Genomic DNA, 19538 nt, shown 5'->3' with positions numbered 1-19538 from the left:
ATTCTGCCTGACTCCGAGAGTTCAGAGTTTTTTTTTCTTTGCAGATGTTACTAATAATCTTTGTAAGAGGAAGGGAGAACTATGTGGTACAATGTAGAAGTCCTTCCAAGAAAGTGTGTGGGGAGGGTGGGAGTAGGCTTGGCGCTGAGCTTAGCTGTCTTATCTTCACTTTCACAGTTCTGAAATGAAACAGATAATTGAATGAATGTGGGAAGGGAAGGCCATTGTTTTTTCTGAAGAATTGACATTTTAACAGGTGTATTATATATGTGTGCTTAATTCTGAGATTCCTAAGGGAGAAAATGTTCAATGCAACGAGTTCATTGTGTGAAGTTGAAAATTGTATCATGGACAAAATAGCTCTCACATTCAAGAAAATATGACCAGAAAGGAGTATTTTATAGACTTTTACAAGTTGAGTTCTAATACAGCTTGTGACCAAGTAAATCTAAGCCTTGTCTCTGGTATTTATGTAATTTTTTTTTTGGTATAATTGTGAGATGTTGCATGTAGTTAAATTCTGTTGATACTCATACATTAAATTGATGCATTGCAGAAATAGCTTTTGTGTTTTAATGTTCAAATGCCAGATATTCAAGTACGTTCACTAGAAGCTCTTTAAAATGTTCAGTTTTATCTCAGGTAGACTCCTGATAGCCTTCCTTTATCAGTGAATTTTCCTCCCCAAAACATAAGTCCTTTTTTCCCGTGCCCTCCTACGAGAATGAAAGAGATCTAGAGATGGGGTTGCACAGCCTGTGAAGGACACATTAATGTTGAGTCAGAGTACAGCAGAAATGGATATAGGGCAGTAATCACTTATAGTCACTTTTAGCTAAACCAGGAGTGTTGTCCAGCCTTAGTCACTGTTTTTTAGCCTTCGGAAAAAATAGTGTGTCATTTTTAAAACATTAGAAGAATATCTGTTTTACTTATCAGTTTATATGGTATTGGTAACAGTGCGTACAATCTTGATATAATTCTATGCAATTTGGAAGCTCTCAATTGTATTAATTATGTAATCTTGTGTGATAACTGAATTTCTCCAAGTAAAAGTTATGTATTCTCACTTGCTGTGTAGTATTCTAAAGCAGTAGAGGTTTAAAAACAAGCATTTACTTTTAAGTAATCATCTAAAATGGTCCTTCAAGATTTAGGTCACGGATATATGAGAAGTTTCTGCACGCTGAGGTAGATGGAAATTTTTAGTGCTTAGCAGTAATTATCGACGAGAATACATTTATCTGTTACCAGGTATCATCCCTCCTAAGTTACTTCTATATGTGTTGATAAAGCTTGAAAAAAGGAGCTAATGCACTGCTAGCGTATGTGCTAATTTCTTTAAGCGTCCATTTTGTATCTAATCCTATGCTGTCAGATATTAAATTAGAACCTAAACAGTCAGTGCCGCGGTGCCACTGCACAGGCAAGACTGCCACAGAGTGTAGCAGAAAGACTGGTAGCACTATGCTGAAGCAGAAGGGTTGTGCAATACCCGCCTGAGTCATTATGTGCCAGAGGAGTTGTCTTCTGAATCGGCCCAGATTTGCAAGACACAGCAGCTGCAGTTGCAGCCCTTATATTACAGTTCTCTAAAGGGCAGGCTCATTTACTTTCCCAGCAATTAGTAAGAACTAGCACTCTGACATTCAATGTGCAGCTCAAGCTTTAAGCTATAAACATTAAATATTAGTAAGCAAGATAATTATTATAAATTAAGTGGTGCAAAGGAGTTTACCATTTTTTAATAGTCAGGAGAAGCTCATTTGTTATTAAATTACCGTCTAGCGTTTGAATAATCATATTCATCTGCTGTTGACTCATCAACTGTTAAAGCAGTTCATTTGCTGAGATTCTGCTGTCTTTAAGGAGCTATTTAAATCCTAATCAACCTAAACTTTTAAATTTAATTGAATTTACTTGAATTACTTCACATCCCAGGGTAGTAAAGTGGGAGAAGAGTGAATGTTTTATATTCTGTAAACATAACTATTTTCCTAATGGTAAGAGACAGCTGTTATGCTTGTTAATTCTTAGTTTTTCATTATCACAATTTTTCACGAACTTATAACTTTCATGTCTCAAATACCACAGGAAACACTTTGGGGATCAAACTCAAACTGTTCATATAAAACAGGAGCTAGATTCTAGTATCAGAAAAGCATGGAAATAAGCTTTAAAGTTAACATGTTCGTTTTAAAATAATTTAAATCCTAGGTTTTTCATGCTGGTCTGATCGGAGTAGTCCATTTTTACCCTGCAGAAAAACAAAGAAATGGAAAATTACCTTTCCCTGTTTTTGTTTTGCTGTCATCTTGTTGCTGGTTTTCTCCTACAAAAATGTCATGTAGAAGGTCATTTTCATTTCTTTCAATTAGTGTTTAATAAAACCTGATAATGGGAGTTAAGTTACTCAGTATCTGCTCACAGTTTCTGTGGCAGTTAAGAGCAACTTCAGGACAATTCACCTGCCTCTACAGCGTTTTGTCATTTAGGTGTGCAAGTAAACAGAATACAAAAATCTGTGTGTTAAACATGTTTTCTGAGTTATGACTCAGTGTAAAAAAGATTATGGTTATCCAGTCCAACCACCTTAATTATCTTTCATTAATTGTAGTTACCTATGGAGTTAACAGACATACCGGTGTCATAGTTAAAACAGACAGATGGAAGTATTTTCTGGAGTACTGGTGAACAGTCTGCGGCACAAATGTGATGATAGGATAAGTGTTGAGGAAGGAGAGTAAATATGGAGAAGTTAAAAAGGACTAGCTGATAATGACAGGTAGTTAGGGTGACAGTTTCATCTGGGTGTCAAGAAGTATATGGACATGCAGACTGAGAAGCACCAAATGCATGCACTCGTCACTGGCCTTTACTTGAGCAGATTTCTTGTGCGGCATCATTACCTGAGAAAGTAAAAGAATTTTAACAAACTGAATTGTGTTGCTATTTACCACAACATCAATTTATGCATTTGTTAGTTAAAAGCAAATAGACAACGCTGCTATTGTTTGGACCAGGGATTGGGCACAGCTGAGTCTGGACCTGAATCCCAGCTCATGACAGGCAGAGATGGAGCCAAACTCAGTGTCTCCAAGTGTCTGCAAGCAAGCAGAGCATAAAACTGGCTGTGAGCACCTGCATGCTGGCAGAGGCAGCTTGATATATTTTTTCTTCTGTTGCTTTTAAGAACTTGATCAAAGGTTCAGGAACCTGCTCTTTTGGCTCAGTACGTAGAGAAAATCCCTAAGTGGAGTAAGATTGCAAAGAAGTTTCCACACCTGGATTTTCTGGGATTTCCTGAAAAATGATGCTTATCTCTGGAGAGCTATGAACATTAGTATTAATAATAAAATACCATGTATAAAACAGTAATGTGTCTCCAAGTTATGAAGAAAATTCCATGAATCCTGTATAAGAACTACTAATTCTTATTGTAGAGATATAATAGATAATTCAGTAGTAATTACAAGTGGCTGCTATGCTTAATTTTCTCCTGTAAACTTAGGTTATGATTCTAGTTTTACACATTTTTGATTTACTGTCGAACATGTGCAACCAAAATTGTTATCAAGGTAATAATATTCAGTTGCTCTGAGCTTGTGCAGAGAATTCTGTAAAATACTTCGTGTCAGTATCACTCTCATTGCTTAGAGTCGGATTTGTTCCTTGCATCCTTTTGTTCGGTGTTTAGTGGTTGAGTATGCAGAGCTTTATGCAAAACCATCAGTATTATATGAGCAGCTATGTTGTTATGGGACTTGAAAAAAATGTGAATTAAGTACTATAACCAGTGTATTTTGTAAGAGCAAAACTATTACGAGACTTGAACACAGTCTTGTAAAGATGATAAATTTTAGTTCTGATGTTGTTTGATGATGTCTATCTGAGGCACTTTACAATAGAGTTGATAACTACTTTCTGTGTTTCCTGATGCACTGGATTCTGGTTTGATCAGTTAGTCTAACCATAACACTTAAATTAAACAAATTACATTTAGCTTTGATGTGCAATACTGCTGGGATTCTGAATCTTTGTTAATTATAAAGAAAGATTATTTATATTAAAGATATAAAATATATTAAATATATAAATATAATATATATTAAATATATAAAATATATTAAATTTTATTTATATTAAAGAAAGTGTATTATTAGTGGTGTATACATTTATATGCATATAGATTCCAATGTGGGTATTTAATGCATGCACATTTTAAGAATTGTGTATCAACTACACATAGTTTTAACATGTGTTTAATAAAATGTGAACGCTGCTATTTCTTTATTTGTATACTTCCACTTTAATTTGTAACAAATGTTTTTCAGCTCCCATGGAAGTCGCTGACTAGTATCATTGAATATTATTACATGTGGAAAACTACTGACAGATATGTGCAGCAGGTAATTTAAAGGCTATTTCACCATAAACAAGTCTGCCATGCTCTTATCTAAATAACAACAAAAAAATCTCAGCTTGTTAAGGGATAAAAAATTGTGTTCTTGAAAAGAAATGTAGTGGGAGGTGTATGGTAATAGTTTAGGCTGCAGAGTAGTGTTTTTGTGCTGTTCACAGGATGTATTGCCAAATCCTAGGATGCCAGTTGTACACCATATAGCTGTGAATAGCTTTTTAAGCCATTTGGATTGTATGTTGACTTGTAGCAATGTGATTTCTGGTTTTTGCTGTGTTGTGGAAGAAGGAAATGGGCTACAGAGCGGATTCTCTGGGCTGTGAAGCTGCATATGGGCCTGAAGAAAAAGGAAAAACACATCATGTTAAATGTGGCTTCTAATGTTATGAACGTTTTGTTGATGCTCCATGCTAAAACATTACTTTGGCATTACCAAGATTTGAAAACAAAGTTGAGTGCACAGAGTGAATGTGTTCATCCTTCTAAATGAATGTTTGAGTCCCTCTGGAGTACAAACATTGTAAGATAATACTGGATACTCACTTGAAGCAGGTTTAGGCAAAACTTGAGTGTTAGTAATTTTTATATATTGCACTATTTATATATTTACTCCTTGATTTAGATACTAAAAATATTTTAAAATACTCCAGTGTAATTTATGATTTAACGTTTTAGTTTGTAGCTCATTTACTTGGATAATTAGTAGCAATGTTAAGTACAGCATGTTGAAAATAAATTTTACGCTCTAACGATGACAGCTGTATTGTTAGATGCGTGTTTGGAGGCATTCCAGGCTTCTTTGTTAACAGCGTGTCAGAAAGCTGATCACTTCAGCTTGTTCTGTGGTTTGGTGGCTTTTTGTTTTATTTTGTGTTTGTTTGGGTGTTTTAGGGGTATGAAAATAAAGAAAAAAGTCTTTTACCACATAGTAGAGTTTTGAATTATCACTAGAATCTTTTAGTTGTATGGATAATACAAAGACAAAATAACTTGCTCTGTATTCCAGCTTGTTTTTTTTCAGTTTGTCTCCATTCATTTCACTTCTTAGCACTTTTTTTTTTTGCACTGTATATCTTAAAAAGATGTTGTCAGCAAAGATTTGCTGTGCTGTTCCCCAGCTCTTGAGGAACAGGTAACAGAGGATCTTGAAGAATCAGATAAAAAGATTTTATTGAGACCAAAAGCCTTGGAGTAAGGATAAATTGAACTGAAAATTGACTTCTGTTAACACTCTTAGGTTGCTTGGAGACTGATTTTTGTTTCCTGTGAAATTTTTCTGAAATACTTGTTCTGGAGTTGTTGGCATAATGCTCTGAGACTCCTTTTCTAAAGTTCTGTGGGGCTTCGTTATGATTCTGTTGCTACAACAGTTGAGATGTGTGATGTGCTGAGTTTGTGTACCATTTCATAGGATGAGGTTTTTAGATTCACGTGCAGGAAAAACATAAAACGCAAAAGAATTTATGGTCATCAACAGCCTGAGTGCTCTTATAAAAGTCAGCCTTACTTGTAACTAAATAAAGTTGTAACATCCTAACTCAGACCATGGCATTATACCACAGGATTTAATGTTCTAGACATGGTCTTTTCAAGGTCATGCGTGATCATCAAAAACAAAAACAGCGTAGGCTGAATACTGCATTTCTGTGCAGGTTAACATTTCTGTAATCCTTCCTGATCAGAACTTTGTCCTGACATTGTTTAGATTGTTCTGGAATGGTAAAAATAATACAGTTCAGTAAAAGTTATATCTGTAGGGTGGTTTTGTTGTTCTCATTGTCGTCCCCTCCACCACCAGAACAAGCTGTGATGATTGAATGCATTTCAGGGAGAAAATATGTTCAGTAAGAAAGTGGCAATTCTGGAGTCATTGTTTTCTAAATATCATCTTTGAGAGAGAGAACAGCTTTGAGGAATGGGGAAAGAAAATGTTGATGTACATTCTTGAGTCTTATACACACATAAAATACAGACTTCAAATTCTGTATCAATGTGATTTAACTTGAAAATTTGCCCTTTAACTATCTGTTTATTTCTTTGTGTGAATTAGCTGGTTTATGTCAGGCATACGAAAGTTTTCCACGTCGTAAGTGCTGTGAAATATTGTTCTTGTTTGGTATCTAAATGCGATGATTTAATGGTAATGGAGATATCGCTGCCACCTTCAGAGCATGTTCCCTTCAAGTCAATCTCTTCTGGTTGGTTTGTCTAATACCTGGACGAGGAAGTTGTCCTCAGTGCACTCCAGGAGTCTCCAGGATTGCTCACTGGAAATAGTTACACTGAAGTCCTCTGTCTGTACTGAACCTGTCTAGCAAAACTAATTCAGGCCTTCAGTAATAAATATTGGTGATACATCACTTTCATTATATAGTGTCTCTGGAAGGTCAGATGACTTGTTCCACTCAATGAAATGTTTTCACGTTCCTTGTTTTCTTCTTAAAAGTCTGGTTCAATACAAAAGACGTGTAGTAAGACTTTTCAACAGAAAAAGGGAGAACATGTGTAAGGATAACTTTGTTGTTGTAGCACAACAACATTACATTTCCCTCTCATTTATTTATTTCTCTTGTTGAAGATGCTACTAACATAGGAAAATGGTCATTCCTCGGGATAGTTATCAGTTGATATTCATAACAAAAGTTCCTGGAAAAAATTTACTGTTTGATTTCAGAGGCAGTTGATTTAAAAGTAGTACAGCCCAGATGAGAAGCTGGGATAGTTTAGGTTGACCTCCCTATAACGCATGCTGTATGACTTGTTTGAAATACTTACTGTGTAACATCAGAATTTAAAAAAAAAAAAAAATTAGAAAAAATTCTCTTTCCTTTTTACATTGTTCTAGTGATTTATTACCCTTAATACTTTTTCTTTGTACAATGGGACCTGTTTGTTATGAACTTCGTGGAATGCATGCTATCTGCGGACCTGCAGTCTCACATGCTTTTTCTGTTTGCAAACAAATTATATATAGTTGAATATAATATGAAGCGATAAGACAGTTGTGGAAAGCCAGTGACCCGAAGCTTTTAAGAAAGAGGTTGCTATTGAGAGGAGAGCTTTTCTGCTGGGGCTATAAAGAAAAAATGTGCTCAGACTAAAAACTGCCAGTGTATGAGACTTGGAACATGCTGTTGCTGTTCTTTCTTCTCATTTTTGCAAAAACTGACCTACAGAGGCAGATCATACAATGTTTGTATTTCTGCCTGTTGAAGGTAATGCAGGGTTACTGAGCTTGGTTGGTGCGGGCTAAAAACTGGAACTGCATCAGACGTATCAGTGGAAGTCACTTCTGTATCTGCAAATACAGCTTGGCATCTGTGAACAGGAAAAAACCTGTCAGAAAAAAAGCCCATCTTCAAAGTAAATGGAAGAGGACTCTCCTGTTGAATAAGAATTAAGGCATGGTGGCACGGACTACTTAAGAGTCTATTTATAGTCACAGATTGCTCCTTGAAGACACAGTTTTTGCAAATGAGGGTTATGGTGATGGATGGCACAGAGGCAACTTTCTGAAATGGAAAAGAGTAGTGGTTTATATGAGGAAGCTTACTCAGGCTACTCAGCCAGAAAAGCTGATAAACCCTGTGCCTCACATCATGATTCTGGGAAAAGACTCCCAGAGCAGAGTCTTTTGATGATAATTTTCTGAAGGTGAGAAATATTTTTCCGAATTTTAAACCTTGCCAAGATTGGATATCAAAAAATAGGAGTTCAGCAGAGAACAAAAGTAGTAGGAAAAACAAATTGATACTTGAACACCTGGAAAAGAAAGGGGGAGTCTTGGGAGGCAGGGAGATAACGATTTATTATTGCTGGATATCAGTGTCTTCTTTTTTTCCTGTAATAAAAAAGACATTGTTTCAAACCCTTCTTTTCCTTTTGTTTTCCAAGTGAACAGAAGTAATGTCCTGAATACGGGAAGAGTGGGAAAATATTATTTTTTCTTGATATTTTCTTTGGAGGCAAATAACCGTTAGACAGCTGAACTCTATTTCTTGTGCCAGTGCTGCGAAAATTGTCATGATTATTTGTATCATCTTGAATCTCCCACTGTTCTCTGGCACCTGCAGTTTGGTTACTGCATGATATGATGGAGAGTAAAGATGCAGAGTAGCAAAACCCTTCCTGAAATCAAAGGACTCCAGTTTTTACCCAAGAAACAGTGACATGTAACTCATGGCTTACAACCACACTGAAGTGTCTTCTGTTAACTTTCAAGGTTTTTATGCTATTGTTGTTTCAAAGTGTGAGGTTGAAACATCCAAAAGAAAATTATTCTCTACAGAGTATTCTTTAATAAGTTTCCTGGCAATGTGTCATGGGTAACTTTCATATGCAAAAGTTTTAAGATCATACTGAGCAACACTGACTTAAGTAAGTTGGCAATACCACCTCAAGTTTAATGTAGCAATACTGCCTTGGATGCAACTTGTTCTGAGTTTGTTGCAAATATGAAGAAAGTCATAACTTAGTACATTCAAAGAATATCTCAGTAGTAGTGCAGCTCTCCTGCTACTGCTGTGTTCTTCAGAGAATTTTAACTTAGCGGAAGCAGGTGTTTAGTTGCTTCTAACAGTCAGTAGACTTTCCTGTTCCATTTCCTTATACTACTTATAAGATACTAGCCGTAAGTTTAACAAAGCACACAAAAAGTACTGAATTACTTGACTGATGAGGAACTCATTGTGTGCAATTTCTTACTTATTTTCTACTTATTCTGTGATGAGGGTTAGCCACTATGTCATACATGTTTATTTAGATGCGATTTATATAAATTGTAGTAGTAATTGTTTTGTAGTAGCTGTTTTTACAGTCTTGTCATATACTGAGGCTTGCAAGTTTTACTGGGGAGGACAGTATATTATCATTTCAAACCAATAATAAAAATAGACAGCTCTGGTTTTCTGTGGTTTTCATCTTGTAGATTTCTGTACTTCTTTTGGAGGCTCTTGTGGAATCACCAAATAATATGCAAATAATTTAAGGATGGATTGTATGCATTTTTATGAAATTATATACTTGAAGATAATAAAATATTTTAATGTGTTAATTTTTCAACTAGAAACGTCTGAAAGCGGCTGAAGCAGAAAGTAAATTGAAACAAGTATACATCCCCACCTAGTGAGTATAATAATAAAGTCATTTTTTGAATAATATACGAGTAAAATTGTGACATGCAGCAACATGCATGGTATTTTCATAGTCATTCTCTTAATACTTAGTTTTTTAGTATTTTTATACAGACAATGTATACATACAGAAGTATAATCAGAAAATGCTGCAAATCTTTGTCATAAGTGAAGACTTTGTACTTAATTCAGCCCATTGGCTTTGACCTTCAAACTGTCTGTTCTTGAAAGGAAGAAGTTGATCAGATGCTACATGAACTGCTCACAAGCGAGGAGAGCCTTGTTTAAAAGCAGTTTTTCTGGAGTAATTGCTTCAGAATCTCTGTAGCACAACATTTCATATTTGTGCAAATGCCGTATTTCAAAATAAAAGCTGATGTTAATGTAGTTACATAAAATCAGATACCCATTTTGGTTACAGTTTTATGTTGTTGATATCCTTTGTTCTTGAGCTTAGAGGCAAGATGTTCTGGCTGTAAATTAAAGGTAGTACACAGCCCAAACTCTTATGCCTTTGATTAGGTCTTATTAATGAAATCTGTTTTCTTCTGAGAGATTTTTATTCTAGTTCCTTAGATTTAAACTTGATTCTAGATTTGTTTTTCTTAATGTGTAGTTGATAGAAACAAGATATAATCTAATTTCTTCAAGATTACAGTAAGAGAAGAAAGGATTACAGGTAACATTCTTTTTAAGCTTTCTGTGTCTATATCAAGTACACATATATGTGGATTTACCCATTGATACAGGTATTTATATAACAGGAGACTAGAATACCAAATGAAATACTTCAAAAAATCCATTTTGCCTTCCTGATTACTGGTATAAGTTGGATACAATAAACGTTAATTTATGTATTTCATACAGACTGTTCTCTCTTAAACAGATTTAATACAAACAGACTGTTAAATTCAGTCTTTTAACCTCATCTGTAAAGAAACATGAGTTTTACAAGTCAAGTCTCTAACAAATGGCATGTTCTAAAAAAAAAAAAATGTTAATTTTGTGATATGGATAATCCTCGGCATCATAGGCGAGAGCTGTATGCTGAAAACTCTGTTATGAGTGCTCACTGACTCTCTCGTGGAAATGGCTGCTTTAGGAAAATCGTTACGGATTGGTGGTATTGTTTGACAAAACCTGTTCTGAATTACAGGGGGGTTTGCCATCGTTTTGCCTTACTACCATTTTTTTTCTCTGTGTCGACAAAATGCATAGTCAGTGATAAGAAAGGAGGAATTCTTAAGTCTTTGATAAGTGTGCAACCTAGGGCGCTCGTTGGCAAATGGATTGCTAACACTATCTGAAGGCTGATTTATTGTATTTGAAGTCTGAGTGGAGTTGATTCTTAGAGTTGAATACCTTTTTGATCTTGGTCATAAGGTATTTCATTTAAAAGCAAAGTTCTGTCCTCAATAACCAGAAAGTCCCTTTTCAATTCATGGTTGCTCTGGAAGGTAACTAAGCAACACAGATCATAAGGTAAGAGACTTGATGGTCACTTGATCCCTTCTCTTGTACCCCTAGCCCAGGATACTTCTCTTGAGTATCTTGGAAGGCACTTGACAAAGAGCATCTGCCAGTTGGAAAGGAAGAGTCTCTCACTGGATGTAGTGGAAAAGAGAAGGCAGGAGGTAGATTTGCTGGCATTTGGAGTAGAGACTTGATATAGCAAAAGATTCTTGTACACCACAGAAGAGTGGTGAAGAAGCAAGGATACCTTATGCAGGTCATCATAGAATGGTTCCGTTTGGAAGGGACCTGTTCATCCAGTTCCAACCCCCCTGCTATGGGCAGAGACACCTTCCCCCAGACCAGGTTGCTCAGAGCCCTGTCCGGCCTGGTCTTGAAAACTTCCAGAGATGGGGCATCAACAGCATCTCAGGGCAACCTGTTGCAGTGCCTCACCACCCTCCTAGTAACAATGTTTTGCTAATGTCTAATCTAAACCCACACCCTTTTAGTTTAAAGCCATTCCCGCTTGTCCTGTCACTACACTCACTCCCTGACCAAGAGTCCCTCCCCAGCTTTCTTGTAGGCCCCCTTTAGATACTGGAAGATAGTTTTGTTGTTGTTTTCTTTTCCTCTCTAGTTAGTCATTTTAGCTAATCTTGTATATATTTTAGGCTACCTTAAGTAGTGAATAATCATCTTATGAATTGTTGAATCTAGCCTTGCATTGTATTGTGTAGTACAGCTTGCCAGAGTTAAATAACACCAACAAAGTTGGATCTTTGGGAATACTGTACTCAACCTGGTGTGGACTGTGTTCTCTCCAAATTAACTCACCTGTGACATCCTACCTCACTGAAACATTAGTAGGTAAAATAATCATAATATAACGTAAAAAAAAAAATAAATAAATAATCCAAGAACAGTTCTTCAGCTTTCTCAAAATGAATGGTTTGGTGTACAAACCGAGCAGATGATCCTGATACATGGGTGATCTTTGCTGGTGTTATAGGAAGGACACAGGCAATTACTGCAGTTAGTGGGAAGGTATGTACTTCTGCTTGAGATACAAGGCAGCAGGCCCTTTACTAGTGTGGACAGCTTTATAGTATTACAGGCAACATTACTACTCTCATGTGTTACACTTCACCCAAAGCCCAGCCTCACCATGTAAATCCTTGCAAAGGGGATCTGGAACTCCCTTCTTAAATTCTGTCAGGCTTCTTTCAGTGCTTGACCCTGAGACTCACGTAGTCTTTAGTAGCCTGCCAAGCAGTTTTGACCATGCAGTATCATTTTACTAATATTGTAAATTTGAATATTGAAGCAGCTCTTTATGTAACAAGTCTGTGTTGAAAATGTTGGAGAAGCATAAAAGTTAGTCTTGTGCTTAGAGTAATTTTTATAGATGTTGTCACCACACATCAGAATTCCAGAATTAAATTGTTTTCATGTTGATTAGCTGGTTAGTAAAATCACTTCTGAAAGATGACTTTTTTTTTTTTAAAGCAATAAACCAAATCCCAATCAAATATCCAGCAATAATGGGAAACCTGCTGCAGTCAATGGAGCAATGGGAGCCTCTTACCAGACACAGGCCTCAGTAATAGGTCGGGCTTGTGAAAGTTGCTATAGTAAGTAATTTTTTGTCTAGTTTCTGAATAATTCGGGACTTGGGGCTAATCAAAATATACTCGTAAAAACAAATGTATGTACTTCTGTTTGCAAGCTATAAAGAGGGGATAATTTTTGATGAATTGTGTGCCAGAAATAACTTTAACTTATTGAATGCAGTTCTAACTTAATAAAGGATCAGTTTTAAAATATGCTTTATGATTTTTTTCTTTAACAATTTAGGAAGTATGGAATGATAAAGTAGTATAATATTATGGAAGTTATATGTTATTCCTTTACCTTTTGGATTCTAAACTCTAATTTATTTTTATTTGTCCTTAAAATTAGTTTTTAATTTTTTTGTTGTTTTGGCTTAGCTGTTACTGAGTAGGGTGGGGTTGATTTTTTTTCCCTAGTATTTTCCTAGTATTTTGTGCATTTATGATGGTTCTGGCTGGTCATCTTGAAATAGCAACCTCTTGAACCCATCTTGAAATTGCAACCTCTGACATAGATTATGTGAGAGAAGATATAATAAAACCCAGAACTGGAACAAAGTGAAAAGTCCTACCATATAAATGTTCTTTACTTATTGAGATGGCTCCCTGTGTCTTAAACAGCAATTAAACTAAAATGATGTTTTTTTATATAGAAACTTCCAGTTATATATATCTATTGTTTTTCAAACTATATTTTTTTAAAGAATAATTTTCTGATGAAAGGCTAAATTAGTGTTTCCAGCTGAGACTCCACTTGCACAAGGTAAAGGTAGGCATGCATCAAAAGTCAGTAGGAGATGTGCTTGCCCTTTTCTTCTAAAGGATCTTGACTTAAAAGTACTCACTTTGCATAACTTGGGTGGAAAAAAACCACAGATCATAAGCAGTTCTAATAAGTAGCAAGCACTCTAACAATCCTGTCTTCCAGGTTAAGTTTAGAAATTTGGGGGTGGGGTGGAAGCGAGTTTTTTGTTTTGTTTTGTTTTGAAATCCCTTGGAAGAAAATCTTTTCCTGGTGATATAGAGTCCATGGTTTGAAAGTAAACAGTGAAGTATTCCAAACTTTTGATTTGGAGTTGACTTTTGAGGTGCTTTAAAAATAAATAATGTTCTCCTTTAAAAATAAATAATGTTCTCCTTTTCTCTATGTCAAATGGATTAAATATTTATCTAGATACTGCTCTTAAGGAATGCCATTTATTACAGCATTTGAATACACAATACTGAATGTCTCATGCACCAATTTAGCTGTGCTGTTTTTTTCATCCTTAGCTCCACAGTCTCACCAATGGTATTCTTGGGGTCCTCCAAATATGCAGTGTAGATTGTGTGCATCTTGCTGGATTTATTGGAAGAAATATGGTGGCCTGAAAATGCCCACACAGACAGATGAAGATAAACTGTCTTCCAGTCAACCTACAGAGGTAGGATCATCTTCCTAAAACCTTCCTAAAATGAAGTGTGGTGCCTTCTAAATACTGTTGTGATTCAAATATTTAATGGCGTGCATTTTATATATATAAAACTTAACTTATTAATCCTTTTCCTGTTTTAAGTACAGCTGAACAATGTGCAGGTCCTGCCATGTTGACTTTTGACCAACTCTTAGACAAAAACCCACTCCATGCATTTTTGGTGGACAAATGTCATCTTTTCAATTAATGGTGTGTTATCTATGAAATGTTAATATGCCTATACAGTCTCTCATCTAGAATGGCATTATATAAGTCCATTCACAGCAGACCCCAATGGTCTGTGTTACATCATTTCTTAAAAAAGGACTATTTTTTTGTATATTACTTGTACGTATTATTTGATTAACTTTGTGAATTTATTCAAACTTTGTGGGTTTTTTTTTTTTCTATAATTAAATATGAAGGGAAATATCATTTGCTTATTTTCTTCATTTGTTTTGTGGAAAAATCTGCATGCTCTTTCAACTTGAGATGATAGGATCTAATAATACCAGATATTTTTTTGTTAACTATAATTATTTTGGATATCATCTGTCAATAATAGGGATGGTTCAGATCGTGTAATTCAGATTCATGTTATGATTTTTTTGTTGTTGTTTTGTTTTTGTAGGAATCACATGTTAGAACTCATATGTCCCGGCAGGCCACACAGGGAACTCCAGTTCGTAACACTGGAAGTCCAAAGTCAGCAGTGAAAACACGCCAAGCCTTCTTTCTTCACACAACATGTTGGACAAAACTTGCCCGTCAGGTCTGCAAAAATACTCTCCGGCTGCGGCAGGCAGCAAGACGTCCCTTTGTCCCTATTAACTGTGCTGCCATTAAGGCAGAATGTAAGATGTTTTTTTAATTCTTAGTTCTGTGTGCTGTGCTTCCCACCCATTTTTGTCTTTTAATTTTATTTTCTTTTTCAATAAACATTTCTTGTCTATATGCTTTTGCTTTTCATTTTTTCATTTGTCCAGCATATCACCAACCCAATGGATAAAGTCTAGCTGCCTTGAATGGTTTTCAGGCTTTTTTAAAAATAGAACATTTTGGAAAGTGCTGGCAGAATCAGGAGGAGGGTCCTGAGGGTGGGAGACATATCAAGTGAATTAACAGAGGGACAGTCGTTACGTCATTCACTTACAAAAAAAACAACTGTCATAAAAAATCCTACGGAGGATCAATGTTGTGACAAAAGTCATGCTTCCTACTTGGCAGCGTGAAAGAAGTTTGCATTTATATTGTTTGTTTATTCTTTAGCTAAGCAGGAAGTATAGAACAATATGGGGTTAGTCGAGGAATAAGTAGCATTACTGAGGATGCATAAGAACTTAAATATGGTGTGTAATGCAGTGATTTATGACATGATCAGATGGGTGATAATAGCCATTATTATAATTTCACCATAATTGCATTTTCTGTCCATTCCAGTTTTAAATTTTAGTTTTAAATGAAATTCTGTTATGCTTGTTCTTTTTACAGCCAAAACATAAATAAATGATTAATTCATCAGTAGTATGACAAATGGTTATAAGTTGCAGATAGCAACAGTAAGTCTCTTTATGTTCAGGTGTTTCAATTCTGTTCCAAAGCCTAACAAAGTCACTGAATTTTGAGCAGGTTTTGTACCTGTGCTGAGCATGTCCTTTTACTGACTAAACTGCTTGGTTATCTTTCAGTCTTCATTAATACAGTTCTCGGAGCAGGCACTTAGTATTCCAGAACAAGCCATGCTGGCACACTGCCAATTGTAGTAGAATTGAAGAGACCTCTTTAGAATCTAAGATGTTGGTTTTATAACCATGTTTACTAGATTAGTGTTAAATGTTTTCCCAGAATACTTAACTGGGATGCCAGTGATGTCAGTGTTAATTAAAAGAAATTTTTTCCTTAGAGGCTTAATGTCTACTTTTGAGTATTTTTCCCTTTTAACACCAGCTGTTTCTCACATGCAAACCCTTTACCTACTTCTGCAGACATACAGAACTTGATGATATTTCTGTTTGTTGCCCTTATTTACTTAGTTGTCCTATTGGCCATTTTCTTTTTTCTTTCAAAGCTGTACAAGTGAAGAGCAACTTTCATATTTAAGGAAATTGTATGTCCTAGAAGAAAAAAAAAAATCCTGGAAGAAAAAAAAATCCTAGAATAATTGTTTCCAAGGCTGGACTAGGCTTATATTTGTAACCCTTAGTACAAAATAACAGTTATTTTCTGAGAGGAAAGTGTTGTACCTTTTCATTTATATAGTTGGCATTGAATTCTGCTAAATCATGGAAGAAAATTGTTTGAATTAGGTTCACCTGAACCTTGAATCTTTTATCCATATCCCTATTTCTTCTGACTGCAGTGCATCTTTCTACTTGATTAAAAAGATGAACCTGTTGTTTAGGGAAGAGGAGAAAAATAGAAAACAAAAGGCTTTATCCAACTGTTAATCATCAACGTAGAAAAAATGTTACATACACTTCTCAACTTTTAAAGCAAAAGTGTGAAAATCTGAGGTTTTCAACAGTGAAGAGTCATTCTTGCATCAGACTAGGAATATCATGACTTCTTCATCTGTTCCATTCAGTGAAAAAGTGCCACATCAAATTAACATCAAGAGCAAATAGATTTTTTTTTTCCTGTAGTTTCTTTCATTATTCATTTTACGTAAAGTAGAATTTGGACCTTGCGGTGTTGTTGTTTTGAATACTGTTGCTTCCTCTTAGACCTAACATAAATTAAAAAGTTACAGTTCTTGATGCTTTCTAAGCACAACGTTCAAATTATTTTATAATAGTGGTAACCAGATCATACCTCATTTAATTAATTTTATTAATGTTTCTCTATGTGTACATGCACACACACACGCACACGCATATATTCTGTTTCTGGAAATCTCTATAGAATCATAAAGTAGCCTTACCTGCATACAGTTTGTGTCTTTTCATATTCTTATTCTAGTAAAACCCATTAAGTAGATCAATAAAAAATTAGTCTTTCTAGTTTTGTTTGTCTACTTGCATTTGGTGATGTGCTTTCAGTGCACTATGTAGATTTTTGTTATAACTAAACAGTCTTTCTGAATGCCTTGAATTCTTTTTAAGTGATAGCTTGATGTATATCATTTTAAAATGAGATACATAGCAGTAATAATTTCACGTGTTGAAAACCGCTGAGTGGTTACAATATTGAATGAATTTTTGTGTCGGTGTTGAATGGTTAGAATCATGCTTATGTGATAACCTGGCCAAAATAGCGGGTTACCCATGGTATGATCTGACATGAGATGGTTAAGATGTCCAAGAACCATTTAAGGATCTGGAATTTGTTTTCCATGTTCGTGTGCTGAAACTTGAATCTAATTTTATAGGTGCTCTGTAAGAATGACCTGATTCTGTGTGTGTGCAGAACTGGTGCTGGGTAATGTAACTGCATTTCACAACTATGTTGTAGTAGGCACCATATCAACATTGTTACACACTCGGGAACCCTAAAATCTAAATAAAGAAGGAAGGTAGGGCACTCTAACCCAAGCACTATACCACATTTTATGCCTTCTTAGTCTTTAGGCAATTCGTTGAAGTGCCAGGTTGTTGATGAAGGTAATTCCCAGCTCTGAGAAAGGAAGTCTGAACAAGCTAGTCAGAGCTTGCTCATAAAATAGATTGATTTTTGCATTCTGCCTGAACTTACCTGCAAATACTTCTTTAGTCTTGGAGGGGCATGGAAGCTTTTGGGAATGCTAATCTCGGGCCCAACCATCTTTTAGGGGAAAAAAAAAAAAATTCAGAGCATTTATTTGATTCCTGTAATTCCACCCGCATCATCTCCCTCAGCCCATTATGTCCAGTAGCAGAGAACAAGGCCCTATTCTGTGTTCTTCATTCCTTCAGTTAGTACAGAGAACTAAGTTTTTCTCATTAGTGAACAATGTAGCATGACCCCAGCTCAGATGCCAGCAGGAGGTAATGGAGAAAATGCATTCACGTCTCAGTTTAAACTACGGATGGCCACCAGAAGGCTGATAGCATGGCATCTCCTGCTAGGAGTACAGTCATCCATCACAGGAATCTTAAACTTTGTTCTGCCCGGAGATAATAGACTTGCATTAGTTTGTGACCATAAACTTGTCTGATGGATTTTCAGGAATAATTAGAAGTTGGTGAATTTCAGTAAAAGGAAATTCCCTTGCTCTGAATCAGGCAAAATATCATTCTTTTTAGCTATTTTACTCTTTTTTTTTTTTTTTTTAAGAAAGTTAAAGTAATCCTGTCTGTGGAAGCACTCTTAATTAGAGGAAACTGAAGTGGGCATTCTTCTCCTGGTGGTGACTGACAAGATCTGTCTTCAGTTTATAGGGTTGTTGATACATGCTTGGCAATGAACCATGCATCTGTGAACATTAAGACCTCAGCAAATAAAGATTTTAAGGTGTTTTGTTTTTTTCCTGCTCATTTATAGTTTTATCAATACAACTATCTGTATTAATTATAGTAATTTAAATTTGTCTACACTGTCTATACAGATGTGATTGACAAAATCTTTTCAGTAGACAGTAATGCATCTAGAGTTATCTGGAAATAGATATACTGTATATGATCAAAAATTACACCTTTAAATTTGTAGATTTAATTAGCCATTTGGTACATGGTACTGTTTCTTTAAATATTATTTGATAATGACAAGCAAAAATTGAGTAGAATATGCAAGATCTTACTGATTTGTCTTTGTAAGCAAACAGTCTATGCTTACTGACAAAACACTGTCCATTCATCTGAAGTAAGTAACATTTACAGGTCTTAGGTCAAATAATTTCTTATTTTCTTGATTTTGATAGCTGTGGAATTCTCTTTTGGCTGTACCTAGAATTAAAATATTTACTATAATCTTTAAATATAATTTGTGCCAGATAGTTTTAGCCAGTAAAATAATTACAATAATGCAGTAGCTTTTTTACAAAGTTTCCAAGAAGAACAGAAATCAGAGAATATATTCCATAAATCTGAGTTTTGACAGCAGCATGTTGGAATGTCAAGGAGAAATAACTCACAAGTAAGAATCTGTAAACTGAAGAGGTCTACAAACCTAGTGAACAAAAAATTAAAAACCCTTTCAAATCTAAAAGAACAAGCCTCATTCACTATCACCATCTTCATAGCATACCTGATTTCATTTTTCTCTAATATTCACAACAGTTATCCCTTTTGTAGTTTGAGAACTTGGTCTGTTTGGAACCTTAGAGAATCCATTTCACAGTGTGATTCAAAATGTTGTTCCTGTAGTTTTACTAATTGTACCGTATTCTTTTTAGGGTTGTGGTGTTCTGAATTACATGCACTTCAAGATAGGGATTTCCCTTAATTTTTGTGTGTCACATGATGTTTTCTGTTTTGCTTGCTCTTCCTCTCATAGTAATTTTTAATATTCCGGTTCTAATTATTTTTAGGTGACCGCTTTTGAGTATTATCTA

At 35.3% G+C, this 19538-nt stretch overlaps 1 protein-coding gene across 10 annotated transcripts in view; it reads left to right on the top strand.

Annotated features, from left to right (window-relative positions):
• The window catches only part of MTA3 (metastasis associated 1 family member 3), a 199007-nt gene that overhangs the window by 71964 nt on the left and 107505 nt on the right, over positions 1-19538 (top strand). For all 10 annotated transcript variants that reach the window (XM_083828826.1, XM_083828830.1, XM_083828832.1 and 7 more), the window contains exons 10-14: positions 4335-4409; positions 9486-9544; positions 12514-12638; positions 13890-14041; positions 14703-14925. In XM_083828826.1, coding sequence (XP_083684952.1) covers positions 4335-4409; positions 9486-9544; positions 12514-12638; positions 13890-14041; positions 14703-14925 — 634 coding nt within the window. The remainder of the gene's footprint in view (positions 1-4334; positions 4410-9485; positions 9545-12513; positions 12639-13889; positions 14042-14702; positions 14926-19538) is intronic.

The sequence above is a fragment of the Anser anser genome, assembly GCF_964211835.1.
Source record: "Anser anser genome assembly, chromosome: 3".
In the NCBI taxonomy this organism is placed as follows: domain Eukaryota; kingdom Metazoa; phylum Chordata; class Aves; order Anseriformes; family Anatidae; genus Anser; species Anser anser.
This window is presented reverse-complemented; position numbering and strand designations above follow the sequence as displayed.